General features: G+C 37.2%; 1 protein-coding gene across 1 annotated transcript; it reads left to right on the top strand.

The window, feature by feature from the left end:
• The first annotated feature begins 989 nt into the window (after nt 1-989).
• Nucleotides 990-17,755, top strand: RSAD2 (radical S-adenosyl methionine domain containing 2). The gene is made up of 6 exons (XM_043987665.1): nt 990-1,341; nt 7,206-7,367; nt 9,616-9,845; nt 14,145-14,294; nt 16,381-16,413; nt 17,497-17,755. Exons 1-6 carry the CDS (start codon nt 990-992, stop codon nt 17,659-17,661), a joined length of 1,092 nt encoding a protein of 363 aa, XP_043843600.1. The 3' UTR covers nt 17,662-17,755.
• Nucleotides 17,756-19,852: the final 2,097 nt, after the last annotated feature.

Below are 19,852 nucleotides of genomic sequence, written 5' to 3'. Positions count from 1 at the left end.
AGTAGGAGTTTGAATTAACAGGTACCTTTCTGAAGTCATTATCCTTGGAAAATATATTATGTTGTCTTAGGATGTCAGTGATTCAGAATTGATTTATTTTTCATGTCCACATTAACCATGTTGAAAAAAATTAAGAAAAATAAAGAAAGTGAAAAAAATATGCTTCAATCTTCGCTCAGAGTTCATCACTCCCCTCTCTGGAGGTGGATAACATTTTTTTATCATGAGTCCTTTGGAATGGTTGGTTTACAGTTTATTGTCAATTAGTTCATTAACTCTTACAGCCAGAAGTTGCTCTCAGTCCACAGTACCTGACCCTTAGTGAATGCCAGAAGATGAAAGGAATGAGAAACAAAAAGATTTAAGATGAAAGCACTTTTGTTTCTTTGTTAATTATGGAGCTGGCATTCCAGAGGTCTCTGGGGAAAAGGCAGACTGATTTGGAGTGGAACAATGGGAAGAATATAGTTGAGAGGAATGGCCTGCTTTCAATACCTCCCTCCCAACTCTAGATCTTTGATTCTATAAAGCTAAAAATCTTCTGTTAGAATAAGCCCAGGGATATAAGACAGCCTGAGTGCAGCTTCAGAGGCGAAGTTGAAGATAAGAAAACCCCGGGAAGTTTCCCCCAAAACACACTGAAAAATATCTTCTCAAGTGCAATACTAGGGCCTTAAGTTAAGCTATATCACCAAGGCATCCAGAACACTACAATGTGGTGCAGGTAGCAAGCAGTGGGTGAAAGAGGGAATCCTGAGAAGGTAATTTCATTTTCTCATAACATAGATTGTGTAATTTCTTGTCTGCATTCCAATTTTCATTTCACAGAAGAAGGAAATGAAACTACTCAACTGACAAGAAAAACAAGAAGCATCATCTCTCACATGTGACTCAGCAGCCAGCCCATGGGAACCCTGATATTTAAGAGCAGAGTTTGAAGTGAGCTTCAGTTGTGTCCTGTGCACAGCAGTGAGAGAGAGGTGGCAGATATGTGGTTGCTCACGTTAACAGGCTTTTCTGAGAAGCTACTTTATGTATTCAGTCTCCAGCTAACTTCTCTGTGGAAGATCCTGATACATTTATACTCCTCAATTGGGGCACTGCTATGGTCTTCAGGTAGCAAGAGGAGCAGTCAGCACGGAGAGAAGAGAGGAGCAACAAGAGAAGAGGCTGCAGGAGAGGAAGATGCATCAGGGCTCTCTGTTAACCCTGTCAGTGTAAACTATCATTTCACTCGACAGTGTAACTACAAATGTGGTTTCTGCTTCCACACCGCTAAAACATCATTTGTGCTTCCTCTGGAGGAAGCCAAGAGAGGTCTCCTTATGCTGAAAGAAGCAGGTGAGTCTGACTTAAGGGTCTTCAGTGTCCTGCACAGAGTGCTGAAAGGAACACAAGATTCAGAGTCTAAAGATCTAGCTTTGAATCCTGGCTCCTCCATGGGAATTTAGAAGTTGGAGGGATGTTAGAGAACATAGTCCTGGGTTCTTAACTTTTTTTGTGGAATGGAGCACTTTGGCAATTTGGTAAAGCCTATAGGTCCCCCTTCTCACAATGTTGTTTATTGCGTACCATTCGTAAATGAAAGAAATGTTATCTTTCAATTAGAGGGGGATAAAAATAAAAGATGTAAATGTTTTTGCCATTCCAAGTTCACAGACCCATGAAATCCATGGAACCCAGGTTAAAATCCCATGACCTTTCTTTTTGCATATGGAAAGGCTGAAGCCTAGAGGGGTGAAGCAGATTGCCCAAGATTGCACAGCTAGTAAGTGACAGAGCCCAGAGCCAAGACCAAAGGGGCTTCTGACTCTAAATCCTATGTTATTAATATTAACTATGTGACCTTAAGCAAATTGGTTTCTCCATCAGCCTCATTTTATCACCTGCCAAAAAAAAAAGAATTGAAATAGATGATGCTAAAGATCTTTTCCAGCCCTAAAATCCTATGATTTTTCCAGGATGTTGTGTATTTCTGTTTATCTGTGTAGGTATGTATGTAAGTGTGTAAGTTGGGAGAAGGTAACACTGAAATAAGAAGCCCTTCTGTTAACAGGCTGAAAGTCTACCCTGGTGTGTTGTTCAATCTATTCTTTCCCAGCTAATATTAACAATTATTCTATTTTAAAATGCTAAAACAAAATTGGGAAGGAATCCCTGGCCCTTGCAGGTTCCACCAGAACTTTTTAATTGGGTCTAAAAAAAGAAAGGGGAAAAACCACATAATCAGGTGAGATAACATTGCAAAAGTTCATTCTGCCACATGAACAATGTTAAAACAAGCTTATAGGGTATGAGTTGAATGATGTTACAAAAGGTTTCATAATTTTATGGTAGGATTTGATTCTGATGCATTAACAATGAAAACAAAAGTTAGGCTGGTATAGGCTGTGACTTACCCTATTGGAGGGAGCTTTCAAATGCAGATCACAAATCCATTTAAGTGTCAGTAATATTTTTCTAATATTGGCTGGGGAGAAAACGCTTATGATACTTTCTTGGATGTCACATTGAGGACAATTTACTTCCACATAATTCTCAAGAAAGCAAAGCCCTTCCTGAACTAGGGGTTGGAAAGTGGTAAGCTGAGTAAGTCTGTTCAGAGTTTTATGAGCTGATATACAGTGGACAGTGATGCACCAAATGAATGCATGGTACCTGTGTTGATATGTCTGTTCTCAGGAGAATAACTTATTTATCTCTTCATTTAAAAAGGTTCAAGCCAAAAATGTACCTTCAGGAAACAATTTATGATTTTATCAGGCTCCCTAGTCATTGGGCACACAGCCTCTGACAACAACATGAGTACTGTACTCATTAAACAATCAGACTTTAACTTGACCACAGAAGTGTCTACAGAATTGTAATTGTGGATCATTTTATATCTGTGGACTACTTCCCTCCACCAAAGAGAAAAATGGTGTCTGGTAACTGAGGATGCTATTATATCATTTTATGAAGTCTTAGGATTTATAAGGCACTTTCCTCAAAACCATTCTAAGAATAATGTAGAATAAGGATCATTAATTACAGTTTATACATGAAGAAACTAAGGCTCAGAGAGCTGCAGAATCTGCCCATAATCACATGACTAGTAAGTTAAAGAGCCAGAACTTGCCCTAAACCTACACTACTCAAGGCCCACTGTACGTGCCACTATACTACATGACTGTACTTCTAATAAGGAAGTTTGAGTGGGACTATTAGTCATGATGACATGATGAAATATCAGTTGCTATTTTGAATAATTGAGGAATGTTTAAGACATTTTACATAGACCTTCAAAACTGATTTTGAGAGTTGGTTAATGTCTTAGAAATTATCTAGTCGAAGATCTATTAAACTGGCATCTATGGAGACATAAGGGGTCCACAGGTATATTTAAAAGGATCCAAGAATGTGGGTTTTTTAATACTCAATAACTTTTTCAATATGATTGGTTTCCTTTGCAATCCTACATATTTTATGGTATGAATTTTACATTATTCTGAGAATGGGTTCATAGGCTACACCAGACTGCCAAATGAGTCAATGATACAAAAAAGGTGAAGGGGGAAAAAAGGTTAAGAAACCCTGATTTAGGGGGCAGCTAGGTGGTGCAGTGGATAAAGCACTGGCCCTGAATTCAGGAGGACCTGAGTTCAAATCCAACCTCAGACACTTGAAACTCACTGGCTGTGTGACCCTGGGCAAGTCACTTAACCCTCATTGCCCCACAAAAAAGAAAGAAAGAAAGAAACCCTGATTAGTTAAACTGATTTAGAACCAAAGGATTTAGAGCTGGAAGGGACCATAAAGACCATCTCATCTATCTGATTTTAAAATGAGGGCATTAAGTCCCAGAGACAGTAAGTGGTTTGTTCAATGTCCTACAGAAAATGTTAGAGCCAAGATTTAAGTCCAGAACTTCTAACTTCAAATTCTTTCCACAGTGGCAGGTTTCATTTCCTGGAGTATGAGATATGTTAGAATAATAGCTCTAGAACAGTGTTGTCTTCCTGTACAGCAATGACTGTAAAAGTCTTTGCAGGTTTTGAGCCAAGAAATAGAAGAAAAATAGAAACAACTTCCTGCTATGTTCAGTCATTTTTCAGTTGTGTCTGACTCTAGTGACCCCCCACCCCCCCACCCATTTGGAGTTTTCTTGGCAAAGATATTAGTGGTTAGCCATTTCCTTTTCCAGATCATTTTACAGATGAGGAAAAAGAGGGAAACAGGATTAAGTGACTTGCCCAGGGTCACACAGCAAGTAAGTGTCTGAGACCCAATTTGAACATTGGATGAGGGTCTTCCTGACTCTAGGCCCAGCCCTCTATCCTCTCTGCCACCTTACTGTCTTAGATACTTTGACCATTATATATTTAAAAAGAAATGTTTAATATTCAAAGGTATAGATCTTTCTGAGATGTATTATACAATTCCCTACCTTCATAGCAAAAGAGTATTGATCATAATTTAGCTTAGTTATGACTGAATGTAACCATAGTGAACATCAATTATAGCACCAAACCATAATATAGTGATGCCTTTTAGGTTGCGTGCTACTGATATTTGAAGGCCTATTTGGCTCTTCACTGACTGCCAATAGACTGTTCAACTGCTCACAATGTTTCACTTCCTCTGGACCATTTCTGATGTCTATTGTCATGGCATCTGCTCCTTTTCATGAATGGGTATTTATGCGTCTTCCCTCGCCACTGATTCTTCTGCTCATTGCCCTCTTCTCACTCATTATTCTCCATTTCCCCCCCTTTCTTCTGTTCTTTCTCTTTTTTTGTTTCTGCTTCTATTATATTTCTAGACTCAAAGCCCACAAGTTCTCTTGTAGCCAATGTCCAGCAAGACAGTACTGTTCTAGAGAACAAACTAAAGATATAGCGTGTTAGCTAATATTTTCACTGGTGTCTCTATTTGGAAATTTATGTATATAACTAACTTTCAGCACTTTGAAGATGTGACTTGTGGAAAGGCTGTGTATCATAATAGTTGTCCCACTTCCAGCAGTCAGGATGTTGTGATTGATTCTTGTATGGTTCTTTAATACTTATGGTTTTGTTTTTGGTCCATACCTGAGATTTTATTAGCATGTGTTTCCGGCGGGGGAAGGGGGGGGAGGGGAATGGTATGGAGAGGACTTTCAGGGTGGAAACTAACTCCATTAAACCTTTCAATTTGTGTAATTAATGAAATGTAAGAGACTGTAAACAGTTGATCTTGACATTTCCCAAAGCCAGAGGGATTACAATTAGAAAGATCTAGATTAGGGGGGTGGCTAGGTGGCGCAGTGGATAAAACACCGGCCCTGGATTCAGGAGTACCTGAGTTCAAATCCAGCCTCAGACACTTGACACTTAACTAGCTGTGTGACCCTGAGCAAGTCACTTAACCCCCATTGCCCCGCAAAAAACAAAACAAAACAAACAACAAAAAAAAAAACAAAAAAGAAAGATTTAGATTAGACTTTGGGAAATTGAAGATATTACCAAGAGAGCCTGTGATAACACTCTCATTTTACAGATGAAGAAATTGGGGTCTAAGGTATTTAAAACGACTTACCCAAGGTCACAAAGCTAGACTGTCGTAGAGATAGAAATTAGATCCAGGTACCATGTTGTCTCCTGATTCCATAATGTCTCTTTCTTAAGAAATATAGCCTTTTTAAAGACAAGCCTTTCTGAAGTTACCTGGATGAAAGGACAAACACAGTAACAATTAGAGCTGAACAAAAGCAAAAAAAGGCTGCTGCCAGTGATTCCCTTCCACCCTCCCCAAAATTCTTGGATCTGAGCTGGATAAACACTGTTATTCCTGGCTGTCCTTGATATTTGTATAAACTTGAACCAATCACTTAACCTTTCCATTATTCACTTTTCTCATATATTTAAAAAAAAAAGATTTCGATCTGGAGGATTGTAGGTGAAAGAAGGAAAGGATGGAAGGAGGACAGGTCAGACCAGGTGGTCTTTTTTCATCCTATCCAGATCTGAGATTCTGTATTTTGTTGGAAGAGAGGCTCTATAAAATGATCCCCTCACCATCCAGCCTCTGCACAATAAATTGCCTGCCAGCCATATAATTCCATAATTCTATCATATGTCCCTAAGCCATGGCCCACTTTCTTCATTGTCTTCCTCTACTATTTTGGATCAAGTCATTCTCTCCTTAATCTGTGCTTGCATGTGTTACTACTTATTTCTGTACAACTCCTTTTGGCATGTTATCCATTATTATCCAATATTCCATTGCATATTATCAAACTTTCTTGTTGTTGCATCTTAACTCTCCAATTGTACTGTAAGACTCTTGAGAAAAGAGACTTCAGACTTAAGGATTTAGAGCTAAAAGGAGCATTGGAAACCCTCTGGTCCAAATCCTTTTTTTTTTTTTTTTTGATAGATGAGGAAGCTAAAGAATGGAAAGGTTAAGATATTGGCCCAAGGTTACACAAACATCAAGAAGGACATCCAGGAATAAAACTCAGTTTATAAGATCATAGGATCCAAGGTTGTAGATCTGGAACTCAAAAGGACCTCAGAGGGCAACTGTGTCAGCCCCCTCATTTCACACATGAGGAAACTGAGGCTCATAGAAATTAAGTGATTTACCCAATATTACACAGATAGAACATATCATAGGAGAGAATTTCAACACAAGTTCTCTGACTTTAAATACTCCATATTACCCTGTATCTTAGACTTCTTTGTTTCCTACAAATATTCCTGGTGCTTTGTACAGGGCCTTGCACATTTTAAGTGCTTACGTAACAGTGCTTATGATGAATTAGGTGTTGCTCCAAAAATACTTGATAATTAAATTTAATTCAAATCTAATCTGAACCCCAACATTTTTAGAGCTAAAGTTATTTTGTAATTTTTAAATACTGCCTAAAAATTATGAATATGTATCATATTAATTTTCTACTTGTCTTTAAAATAGTTTGGTTTTTTTTTCTGCAAACATAGCCTAATGTTTGCTAAGTGGCTAAAGGATTGTTTATAAGTTAAACCCAGAAACAAAGCACTCTGTAAAGGTCAGCTATTCTTTATCTAGTAGTTTCTATCTAGTAGTTGAATATAAGGACTGTGTTGTTCTTCATTCTTTTCTTCTGGCTCTGACATAGGGCTTTGCATCTAGTAGGTATATAATAAATGGTTGTTTAGTTTAGTGAAAAAAAAAATCATAAATTTTCCCATGCCATTTGACAGGTATGGAGAAGATTAACTTCTCAGGAGGAGAGCCATTTCTACATGACAGGGGAGAATTCCTAGGCAAGTTGGTGAAATTCTGCAAAAAAGAACTAAAACTCCCCAGTGTCAGCATTGTGAGTAATGGAAGCTTGATCAGAGAGAAATGGTTCAAGGATTATGGTGAGTGAATTCTTATGTGCTAATTGGTTTGGTACTTTTTGATTATTGTTGGAGTCTATTCTTTCTTTCTCCCAGAGGACTGAGATCAATTGTCTTGGGGAACTAGAATGGGGAAAAACCAAAACTCATCTCCCAGAAACTTTCTGCAAGCTATCTGTACAATTTGAGTTCAGCAGGGACCTGAATAAGTAACAATTATAGTTTTTGGAACCAGAAGGATCTTTTGAGATCACGTAGTCCAGATTTTCATTTTACAGCAAAGGAGGCTGAGGCCTGGAAAGGGAAAGTGATTTGTGCTAGCTTATACTGATAGCATGATCCTAAAACAAGATTTGAACCCAGGTCTTCTGATTCTCGATACATGACATCACAAGACCTAGAATATAACTTATAGGACTCTAATTCTGAAGGCTATTTAGTCCAAAGACATTAGTTCACAAAAACAAAAAAATCCTGATGGCCAGGGAGACTGTGACTTACCCAACGGCACACAGATAGAGGAAGTAATTAGCTGAGGGGAAATTCAAACTCATGTCTTCAGATAACAAATTCAATGCTCTTACCACTGTACCATGTCATTAACATTAAGAGGAGAAGGAAATGAACAAAGTGGACCTTAAAATGTACCTTAAATGATCAACTGGATATGTGGCATAGCTGAAAGAATACCTAATTAGGAATCAAGGGAAGTAGGTTCTAATTCCAACTCTGCCCCTGTCTAATCTTGATAAACCTTGGCCTTAGTTTCCTCTTCAATTTTTAAAAAATCTCTTATTTTTGGGTGGGGCAATGAGGATTAAGTGACTTGCCCAGGGTCACACAGCTAATAAGTGCCAAGTGTCTGAGGCCAGATTTGAACTCAGGTCCTCCTGAATCCAGAGCCAGTGCTTTATCCACTTCACCACCTAGCTGCCCCTGGTTTCCTCATCAATTAAATAGGGATCGTGAACTAGATCATCTTTAATGGTCCTTCTCCCCTGTGAAAACTGTGGCTCTTACAGGTAGGACATGGCTTTATAAGAAAGAGGAACATGGGTAAAAACTTGGACATGAATCATAGGGTCATGGGATCATAGCTTTTAGAATAGTAGGGGACCTAACAAATTATCTAGACTAGCTCCCCTATCTGTACAGAGGAGCTCCCCTAAGTCAGACAGGAGAAGTGATATGCTCAAAGTCATATAGGCAGCAGGAAGCAGAGTTGGAAGTTCCTAGGATGCCAGGTTGGTTATGTGTGGATCCATTTGCTAACATTTATATAGCTCTTTGGGGTTTTCAAAATACTTGATATAGATGATCTCATTTAAGCCTCACAATAAGCCTGTGATACAGGTGCCATTGTTATCCATAATTCACAAATAAGGAATATAAGATTCAGAGATTTACCTAGGGTCAGACATCTAGTAAATGTCAATGTCATCTCCAAAATGAGAGGGTTGGACTACATGTTCTTGAAGACTCTTTCAACTTTCTCACAGTCTATGTGCTCAACAGTGTATCATTCTTTTACTTGACACTTGACATTGTCAATATACATTTTAAAATTTTCATTTGGGGCAGCTAGGTGGATAAAGCACTGGCCTTGGATTCAGGAGGACCTGAGTTCAAATCTGGCCTCAGACACTTGACACTTACTAGCTGTGACCCTGGGCAAGTCACTAAACCCTCATTGCCCTGCAAAAAAAAAAAAATCATGCTTATTCATACTTTTCAAAATATGTGTCCATAAAAAATAAAGCTTTACAACAATAAAGATTGCCTTACATACAACATAAATTCCAATGGATTCATGTTGTATGAATCTAAATCAAGCTATTTTTCACAAGTCCATTCCCTAGCCAAACTGAGGCTACAGAAAGCAACTGTGGTATGTAAATCATGTCTCAGGTAGTTGAAAAAGAAATAAAACTTTTCTAATAGAATGGAAAAAATCATAGTAGAAAACTACCTTGGACTTCAGGTTCTCATCTTGAAAATGAAGGGTTAGATTATATGAACTCTGAGGCCCCTTCTAACTTTTAGATCTATGATCCTATTCACAGATGCACATATATGTACATATATATGACTATTTATACAAACAAATATATGCATAGATAAATACTGAGGCATACCTATGTCAATTCATATATGTATATACAATACATATGTAGATACACATATACATACACTGATGAATATTTATAAGCTAATCATTATATCCAGTTCTTGGAAAGGGAAAATTAAATACTGTTTTTTTCCCCTACAGGTGAATACCTAGACATTCTTGCTATTTCGTGTGATAGTTTTGATGAGCAAATCAATGCACTGATTGGTCGTGGACAAAGGAAGAAGAATCATGTGGAGAATCTGTGGAAGTTGAGGAGGTGGTGTGCAGATTATAGGGTTGCTTTCAAGATTAATTCTGTTATTAACAAATTTAATATGGAAGAAGACATGAATGAACAGATTCAATCCTTGAACCCTGTTCGTTGGAAAGTAAGTACATAACCACATTTGTCATATTTTTTTTCAAAATAAAGCAACAGTTTACTGAGGTTGTTGTTGGCAAAGTTTGGGATCACTCAAGCTCAGTGAAAACTCCCAGCTTGGATATAAGGGATCTAGATCCTACTTTTGGTTGGGTTACTGGTGTGTGGAAGCATAATACTCTCTACCCATTCTTAATTATCTACCTAAAATAGTTTTAATACTCCATCTGATGTATGACTGGTGGATATCACAATGCCTTCTTACCCTGTGTTACTCACCTATATTTTCCCAACATCTTCAAAAGATCCACCCACAGGAACTGTGGTTCTTTCCCTCTGGTTCTCCATTTGCAAAATAGGAATAATAGCACTTTGGGAGGGGATGAGGATAAAAGCTAAAAGATATGCTAAACACTTACACATTTCTCTGGGGAAAGGCTATGTGATATTATTATTATTCTTTTATTTAAGATAGTGATAGGAACCAGACTTGTGGTTTAATTAGCATAAAAAATTCCCAGGTGAAAAAACTTCCTCTCCTAATTCAGGTCAACACCTTTGCTTCAACTCTACTTCCTCTTCACTGGAAATTCAGACAGCTTTTGGAAACAATCTGGGCTCTGATAGGCTTTATTTGGCTTATCTTTGCTGACTAAGGCCTCCATCACAATTCTCCTAACAATATTTCCATGTCCCCCATGTCTCCTCTAGCTTTATATATTATCTTCTCCCATTATAATGTTAGCTCTCTGAGGACTGGGACTTTCTTGTCTTTGAATCCCTAGCTCTTAGCATAGTTCCTTACTCATACTAACGCACTTAATAAATGTTTTATCTAACAATCTGGATATCATCTGATCTTAGAGAGTTACTAGCTTAGAGCACTGAGAGAATGAGTGACTTACCCAGGGTCACACAGCATGTAAAAAAGACAATAAAGATCAATATTTATGTAAGAAAAATGGCCGACTGATAAATGAACTTTGTACCTAAAGGGGGATATAAATTATTCTAAACAGAAAATATAAGCGTCAGCCTAGACCAGCAGAAAGGAAGCCAGCCTCAAAGCCAGAAAGACTTACATTAAAGTTTGACTTCTGATATATACTGGTTTGGGGGAACCTGGACAAGTCTCCCAGTTTCTTAGTGTTCTAGGTGGTTATAAGATATTAATATGGACTCCTGTGTCTATGATTTTCAGTTGTTCTATGATTGAATAAAAGGGTTTTGTATTTTATGAATATTATTTTTAATTTTATTGATGCTTTTTGTTCCATCATATTAATTACCAAGGGTACCCCTACTCCTTTCCCCAACTAGAAATCCCTCTCTTGCAAAATAAGTGAATGAATGAATGAATGGATGGATGGATGGATGGATGGATAAATGAATGAATGAATAAATATATATATATATATATATATATATATATATATATATATATAAATAAATAAACAAATAAATAAATAAATGAAAAGAAAGTGGGAAATAGAGTCAGTTTAGCAAATTCAAACTCATATCCTGAATCCAAGAGTATATTCACCATTTACCATTACACCTCACCACTGAAGTGAAGAAAGGAAGGTGAATTTTCTCAACACTTTTCTGATTATTTTACGGTGTTCAGTTTATTTTTTGTCATTATTCTTTCTGTTTACATTTTTGTAGTCACTCTGGATACTGCTTTACTTTTTTTTTTGCTTACTTCATTGTCCTTTGATTAAGAATTCTCGGGGGGAGGGGCAGCTAGATGGCGAAGTGGTAAAGCACCGGCCCTGGATTCAGGAGTACCTGAGTTCAAATCCGGCCTCAGACACTTGACATTTACTAGCTGTGTGACCCTGGGCAAGTCAGTAAACCCTCATTGCCCCACAAAAAAAGGGGAAAAAAAAGAAAAAAAAAGAATTCTCTACCATACCTAACCATAGTTGCGAAAGATATCATCAATTAATTTTTCTCCTATCTTTTTTCTTTGTAATGTGACCTTTTGCTCACATATTTACATTTTTAATTTCTTAGAGAATATGGCATAAGATTTTGGTCTACACCTAGGATTTGCCCAACTGTTTTTCAGTTGTCCCAGAAGTTTTTTTCATGTGGGGAGATCTTCATGAAATTATTTTTTTCTGTTTTATTGGACACTGTCAGTGAATTTGATATGTTACAAATCTTGCTTATCTAAATTGTTCTTCCCCTCTATTTTTTTCTTTTTTTTTGGCCATTACTATGTACTCTTCATGATTTAGCTTAATATGATAATTTGAGGACTGGAAATGCTAGGAGAAAGTATATTCAAGTACTACAAATTCAAAGAAATACTCAGGTGGTGGTCTAATATTTGGGAGGGTGAATGGTATGATCCCTCATTTCTTTTTTCTTTTTTTTTTCTTTTTTTGTGGGGCAATGGGGGTTAAGCAACTTGCCCAGGGTCACACAGCCAGTAAGTGTCAAGTATCTGAAGCCAGATTTGAACTCAGGTACTCCTGAATCCAGGGCCAGTGCTTTATCCACTGTGCCACTTAGCTGCTCCCGATCCCTCATTTCTTAAAATAGAGGGTTTAATGTGATTGGCAGCTAACCAAATAATGATTGTTTTTCAATATGAAGTAACATTTGGGTCTGTGCCCCACCCCAATTTTGAACCACTTACCACACCTAGAAATATAGAACTTTAGACTCATAGGATGCTGTCAAAAGCAAGAAAGAATGCACTAGGCCAAAAATAAGGCTATAGGTAGAGGTCATGGCATCTAGGGGAAAAGGAGTGATTTTAATGGGGTGGTTGTTTAGTGGTTTAATGAAAGATATGAGACATTAACGTGATTCTTCTCTCCTTGGAGGGAGTAAAAGACTAATTTCCTTCTTTATTACCTATTGGGTTTAGACAAGATGATCACCGATGTCCTTTTAGGCCCTAACTTTCAGTGATCCTTTGATCCACTGAGAATCTGAAATTTAATAATTCTATAAGTATCCACTTGGAAAGGGTTCACTCATAGTCAGTTACAAAGTAAACCTTGACAAAAAATATGTACTGAGTTTATCTTATCTCTTCCATTAAGCATAGACCCTTTTACTAAAATATACAGGCTAATTTTACATGTGAACTTCCTGCCTTAAACTTCTCCCTGCTCCAATCCATCCTTCACACAATTGCTGATTATATTGCTAAAGCACATATCTGAGCACCTTAATCTCCTGCTTAATAAATACCAGTGGCTCCTCTTCTCCTCTGGCATCAAATACAAACTCCTCTGGCATTTAAAACCCACCACAATCTGATGGCATCCTACCATTCCAGTCTTCTTTAACATTCTTCATACAATCTACATTCCAACCAAACTGGAGTTCTTGCTATTCCTTACACACAGTCTTCTGCCTCTTTATGTCCTTGTCCTAATACAAAATGTGCCCCATGCTTGGAATACCTTCCCTCCTCATCTTTACCTCTTGGAATCACTTTTTGTTTTGCAATCATTTTAGTAGTATCCAACTCTTCATGACCCCATTTGGAGTTTTCTTGGCAAAAACACTGAAGTAGTTGGCCATTTCTTTCTCCAGCTCATTTGACAGATGGTGAACTGAGGCCAAAAAGGTTAAGTGATTTACCCAGGGTCATAGAAATAGTAAGTGTGTGAGGCCAGATTTGAACTCAGGAAGACTCATCTTCCTGACTTCAGGGCCAGCACTCTATGCCACCTAGCTGCCCCTTGGAGACACTGGTTTCTTCTAAAATTCAGTTCAAGCTTCGCATCTTACATTGAGTCCTTTCTGATTCCCCCAAGAAGCTAGTGCCTCCACCAAAATTATCTTGTATTTATTTATTTTGTATGTACTTATATTTGTATATATTCTCTCCCCTTAAAGCATGTAAACTGTTTCCTTTTTGTTCTTGTATCCCTATCACCTAACCTAAGTGCTTTGCACGTTCTCTTTAAACAGATATAAAAATCATATTAGTTGAAATTTGCATTTAACCTATCTGACACTTCTTGGAGTCTGTACAAGAAAAAGAGATATGTAAACCTTAAAATGCTATATAAATATGAATAATATTTAATATAGTTATTTAAAGCATCTGTTGGATGTTTCTGTTGCTGGGTGAAATTCTTCCTTCTTTACAGACCTTACAGGAGTCACTTATATGTCCCTGAAGTGACTTTTCTATGTAACATACTTTTTGTTTAATTCAAAGGGAGCTCTGTGCAACAACAGAGAGGAAAGTAAGTTTCAGGAGGAAGCATGCTCTGATCCCCTAACAATGAAAGGTACTTGGGAGAAAACAATCACAATGCTACTCTTTCAGGTGTTCCAGTGCCTGATCATTGAGGGGGAGAATGCTGGGGAAGATGCCCTAAGAGAAGCAGAGCGATTTGTTATCAGTGATGAGGATTTTGAAAAATTCCTGGACCGGCATAAAGGCATCTCCTGTTTGGTTCCTGAATCTAATAATAAGGTAATGGTGAACAATAAATATTTCTTTTACTTTCAGAGAGATCTAAATTAAGCACAAAAATATCATTGTTAGAAGATCATTGTGAAATTTGGATGGGACATCAGAGGTCATTTAAGTCAAGCCCCTCATTTTACAGGCAAGGAAACTGAAGCCCAATGAGTGGAAATCTTGCCTTATCTTACATAGGTAGGAAGCAACAGAGACAGGATTCGAACCCAGGGCTTCAGACTCCAAATCCTTAAACTCTTCCACTGCATCATGGATCAGTAGATTTGGGGTCTCAGGAGCTGTATTTTAATCTCTACTCTCAGTGCCCTCACAAAATAACTAAGTTCTCTAGGCCTCAGTTTCCTCAGCTGTAAAATGAGAGGCTTGATCTCTAAGCTCTTGTCCTTTAGCTACATTATGCAAGATAATTTTTTCAGTCCCAGAAGTCCTACTCACATACTTTGAAAGAAATTATTGATTTTCCTGTCTGAGAGACAATCTAGTGATAATATATATGTATAAATATTGTGTGTATGTGTGTGTATGTGTGTTTATGTATGAAGGAGAAAGAGAGAGAGAGAGAGAGAAAGAGAGAGAGGTGAAGTAGATAGAGTATGAGGCTTGAAGAATCAGGAAGACCTGAGTTCAAATCTAGCCTCACATACTTCCTAGCTGTGTGGCACTGGGCAAATCACTTAATCTCTGTCTGCAATAGTACCTACCTCACAGGGCTGTTGTGAGAAGCAAATGAGATATTTGTAAATTACTCTGTAAATCTTAAAATATTATTATTTTTACTTTTGGTTCTAAATTTTTGTGTGAACATATAAAAATTATTATTTCAGAATCTCAGACCTGGAAGGGTCTTTAGAGGTCATTTAATCCAACTGGTACCAGAAGAGAATTCCTCTTTTTATGGAATTCCTGAAAAAAAGACCTTGTACTTTCTGCTATGTGGCAGTTATAGTGAAAAGTAATGGACACTGGGTCAGAGAATCTGGTTTTGAATACTGACTCTGCTAATACTTAATACTTGTGTAACCCAGAAAAAGTTACTTTCAGGGCAGCTAGGTGATGCAGTGGATAAAGTACTGGCCCTGGATTCAGGAGGACCTGAGTCCAAATCCGACTTCAGACACTTGACACTTACTAGCTATGTGACCCTAGACAAGTCACTTAACCCTCATTGCCCCGAAAAAAAAGAAAAAAAGAAAGTTACTTTCCCTTTCTGAAACTCAGTTTCATCTTCTGTAAAATGAGGTAATAAGACTAAATGACCTCTTTCCCTTCAGCTCTAAATATTGGTGGGGAAGCTATTGTCCATGGCTCCACCAAATCAACTCACTTAATTGTTGAACAACTCTAATTGTTAGGAAATATTTCCTAGTGTGAAATAAAAGCCTGCCTCTCAAAACTCTACCAATTGTTTCTAGTTCATTTCTCTGTGGCCAAGCAGAGTAAGTCTCATCCTTTGTCCATTTAATAACCCTTCAAATACTTGAAGATAGATATATTTCAACCATTCCCCATATGGCAAGATCTCTAGGTACGTCACCATTCTTCAAATTCTTTTTCAATGTCTTTTCTAAAATATGGTACTCAGAAACAAATGCCCCATATGTGACCCAATCAGGGTCACAGGGCAGAGTGCAAGATAACCCCCTGTCAGGGCTTTAATGTTCTTGTTTGTATAACCAGGAGGTGAAACTCCATGATCAGTTGGTCTCCTTCCAGCTCTAATATGTTATGAGTCTGTGACAAATATACTTTCAAAGACCCACAAACTCATCCATATGGGTACCCCTTCCACTGACAATGACCCTTCAAAAGTTACCATGGTCAAGAGATTCATGATTTGTTAGTCACCTTTTCAATGCTGAACCTTTGTGGACCTCAGTGCACAGACAGGCTGTCACCAGGCCTCTATTGAAATATTGCTAGCTTAGTAGGCCTTTGACAGCTCAATGTCTGCTGACATAACCTTCAAGGACTGTGGGTCAACTCCATGTTGCAATGGAGTATTTGAATAACACTTTAGTGGATCATGTAAAAAAAATTGAAATTAAGTTTTTGGTGATTTTTTTTCTTTGCATTGCAGATGAAAGATTCTTACCTTATTCTGGATGAATATGTAAGTCAACAAGTTATAAAAACAATATTGCTTACAAATCAGTTAAGTGCAACAATTTTACTTGTGTTTTAATGAGCTAAGCCATGTGTATTATTTTGAGTGTTTCTAAAGCAGCATTTCATACTTTTAAAAAAAATAATATATTAATGAGTAATTATTTCTTATCAAATCAAATATCCATTTAGGCTCATTTATGGAAAATGTTCATTGTGACAAAGGATTTTTTTAGCCTTCTTAAAAACTAATTCTTTACAGTTGTCAAAATCCATTTTAGGATTATGACTGTGTCTATAGGACACAAGATAGAGTAGTGAATTGGCAATTATTCAGTAAAACTGGTTACGACAGAGAGCCAGTTGGTATAATTCAAAAGCAGAGTGTTTTGGTTTTGGTTTGGTTTGGTTTTTTGAGGGAAAATAATCTCTTTGGGGAACTTAAGAGAACATTGGCTTGGGTGTATATAGACCTGACCTCCCCCACCATCTGGGTAACCTTGGTCAAGTTATTCCACCTTTGTTGGCCTTAGTGTTTCTATCTTTAAGTAAATGAATTGGACTAGAGGACTAGGTTCCCCTCTGGCATTAATGTTTTGTGAATCTTTCTTTCTGTAGTTCTGAATCTCTCATTTGATTGTTGAATTTTCTCAGAATGGCCAAATGAGCTGCTAGATAAACCACTTTGTTTTGTGAAAACCACATCTGAAGCCAAAATGCGGGTTTAGAAATTTTAGTTACTACTAAGTGCTGGGACTGTGTTAGACCTAGTGATAGACACAAAGACATAGCCTCTGCCCACAAGGAACTCAAAATTTCTCTTCTTATCTCTCCAACTAAGTAACAATATATGGCACTATGTGAACCAATCAGTGAAAGTACAGGCTTAAGACTCTTTGGACTTTAGTATATATACTTGGTCAAGAAGCATTTATTAAACACCTGTTTTATGTCAGACATTATACTATACACTGGTGGGAAAGAACAACAAATGTAAAGGCAAAGGTTCTTAAGCCCTTAATGAATGCTAGAGATAGTAAGTGATAGGAGCATTTTAGCATGTACTAATTTTGTATCATCAATTTTCTAGATGCGCTTCCTGGACTGTACAAGGGGCCGAAAGGATCCTTCTAAATCAATTCTAGATGTGGGGGTTGAAGAGGCCATAAAATTCAGTGGTTTTGATGAAAAAATGTTTCTAAGGCGAGGAGGAAAGTATGTATGGAGTAAAGCAGACCTTAAGCTGGACTGGTGAAGCTAATGAAAACATTGGCATGCAGGAAAGGAATCCTTAAGATAAATGGATGGTTCTCTTTTTCAACATTGTAATCCTATTTCTGAACTACATGTGAACGACATCATTTTTGATCATGCAGATGCTCCATGGGATTTTAGATCTTATAGGTCATCTATTCTAACACCTTCATTTTACAAAGGAGGAAATCAGCAACCATAGACACTGCGTCTTGGTACATGTGAAAGAGGAAAATAGGAAAGCTGAACAGGATTTGAATGCCTCTTGCAATGCTCAGTAAGATCACTAGGGGGCATGTGGTTATTATAGAATACACAATAGACAGTTGTGTTGAACTATCGTAGGCTTTTGCTTGGAGGTAGCAATAACATTGTCAGAAAAATTGGTAAACTTGACCCATTTTCTAAAGCTAGCATAACCACTTTGATGAAAATAATGCTGTGTTATTTGACTTAATTGATCTTTCCAACAAATGGGAAAGAAAATGTGCCTGCATGATCTTTTTTTAATTGTTTTCCCCTCCCTGCCTAAATTTTGTTAGAACACTGGACTTGCGATCAGAAACAAACAAACAAACAAAAAAACCTTAGGTTGGAAACTTGCCTAAATGACTTTTATGGCCTTTCCAGATCTAAGACTATAATGCCATGATCTTTCCAACTACCTAGTTTATCCTTCACCTAATCACTGTCAGAATCTGGCCTACTATTTTAAAGTATTCATTCATTCATTCATTTATTAAACACTTATTAATTACCTGCTATGTGCTAAGCATTAGGATACAAAAAGAGGCAAAAGACTCTCAAGGAACTTACATTCTAATGGGGGAAACTACTATATATAGAGAGAGCAAGCTATATATATATGTTTGTATATATATATATGTATATGTATATATACACACACACACATATATATACATATAAATAAATGGAAAATAATTGAGAGGAAAAACATTGGAATTAAGAGGGGTTAGAGAAGTTTTCCTATAGAAGGTGGATTTTAGTTGGGACATAAGTAGGGTTTTTATTAGAAGAACTTCATCAATTTAGCGCTGGAGGAGACTGAAGAAGACAACCCTATCCTCCACTTACCCCCACTTATTTTTCTTTTTTTGGTGAGGCAATTGGGGTTAAGTGATTTGCCCAGGGTCACACAGCTAGTAAGTGTTAAATGTCGGAGGCCGGATTTGAACTCAGGTACTCCTGACTCCAGGGCCGGTGCTCTATCCACTGCGCCATCTAGCTGCCCCAACCCCCACTTATTTTAAAGAACTTAGGTGACTTAACCAAGGTTACATGGGCATTAATTGTCAGAAGTGAGATTTGACTCAAGGTCTTCTGACTCCACAATCCTTTTCCCACACTAATACAAAGTATTACTCGAATTTTAGATGTGATTGTGCTTCAGTATTTTTAGGGGGAAAGTATTTAGAAACCAAGTACCTCTGTTTGCAAGTATTTATGTTTCAATATTTTGGAATGGTGTTTTTTTTTTCATTGTTACTTCTTTGGAGAAATGCCTAATTCCAGGCATTTCCAATTCTAGTACTTTTTCATATTTCTCTAGTGTTTTAAGGTTTACAAAATACTTTTTTCCCCAAAATAAATCAGTAAGGTATATAGTTCAAGTATTGCTATCTTCATTTTACAGATGAGGAAATCGAGTCTCTAAGAGGGGAATCCAATTGCTCATGGTTGCATCATTTACTACATATGTCTAGCAGTGCAACACCTTGAGTATAATTAAAACAGAGGAGTCATATGTTTTACAAAAAAATTTTCTTTTTTGTTTAACCTACATAAATCAACAAGCATTTATTTTATAAAGAGCCTGCTATGTGCCTAGTACTATTCTAGGAGCTAGGGATAGAAATTAAGAATGAAACAATCCCTCATCTCAAAATAGTGTAAATAAACTCTTGATAATTACTGATATATATTGTCTTCTACATTTAAGCTTGTCACTGTGTGGAGATTAGACTAGCTAGAATCATAACTAGAAATTTTTATTCCCAAGACAAATCACACAAAATGGCTCAGGGAAAAGCAGTTTGAAATATTCTCTCAAATGAACTTTTTAAAAGAAATTCAGCTGAGAAGCAGTGAGAGGTTCCAAGCCACAAACTCCCTTGGCAAGAGAGACTCTCCATTGGAAGTGTTCCATCTGATAGCTCCTTACTTTGAACAAT

This window comes from Dromiciops gliroides, chromosome 2 (genome assembly GCF_019393635.1).
Source record: "Dromiciops gliroides isolate mDroGli1 chromosome 2, mDroGli1.pri, whole genome shotgun sequence".
NCBI classification, from domain to species: domain Eukaryota; kingdom Metazoa; phylum Chordata; class Mammalia; order Microbiotheria; family Microbiotheriidae; genus Dromiciops; species Dromiciops gliroides.
The sequence above is the reverse complement of the archived record's forward strand: the minus strand, read 5'-3'. Positions and strand labels throughout refer to the sequence as shown.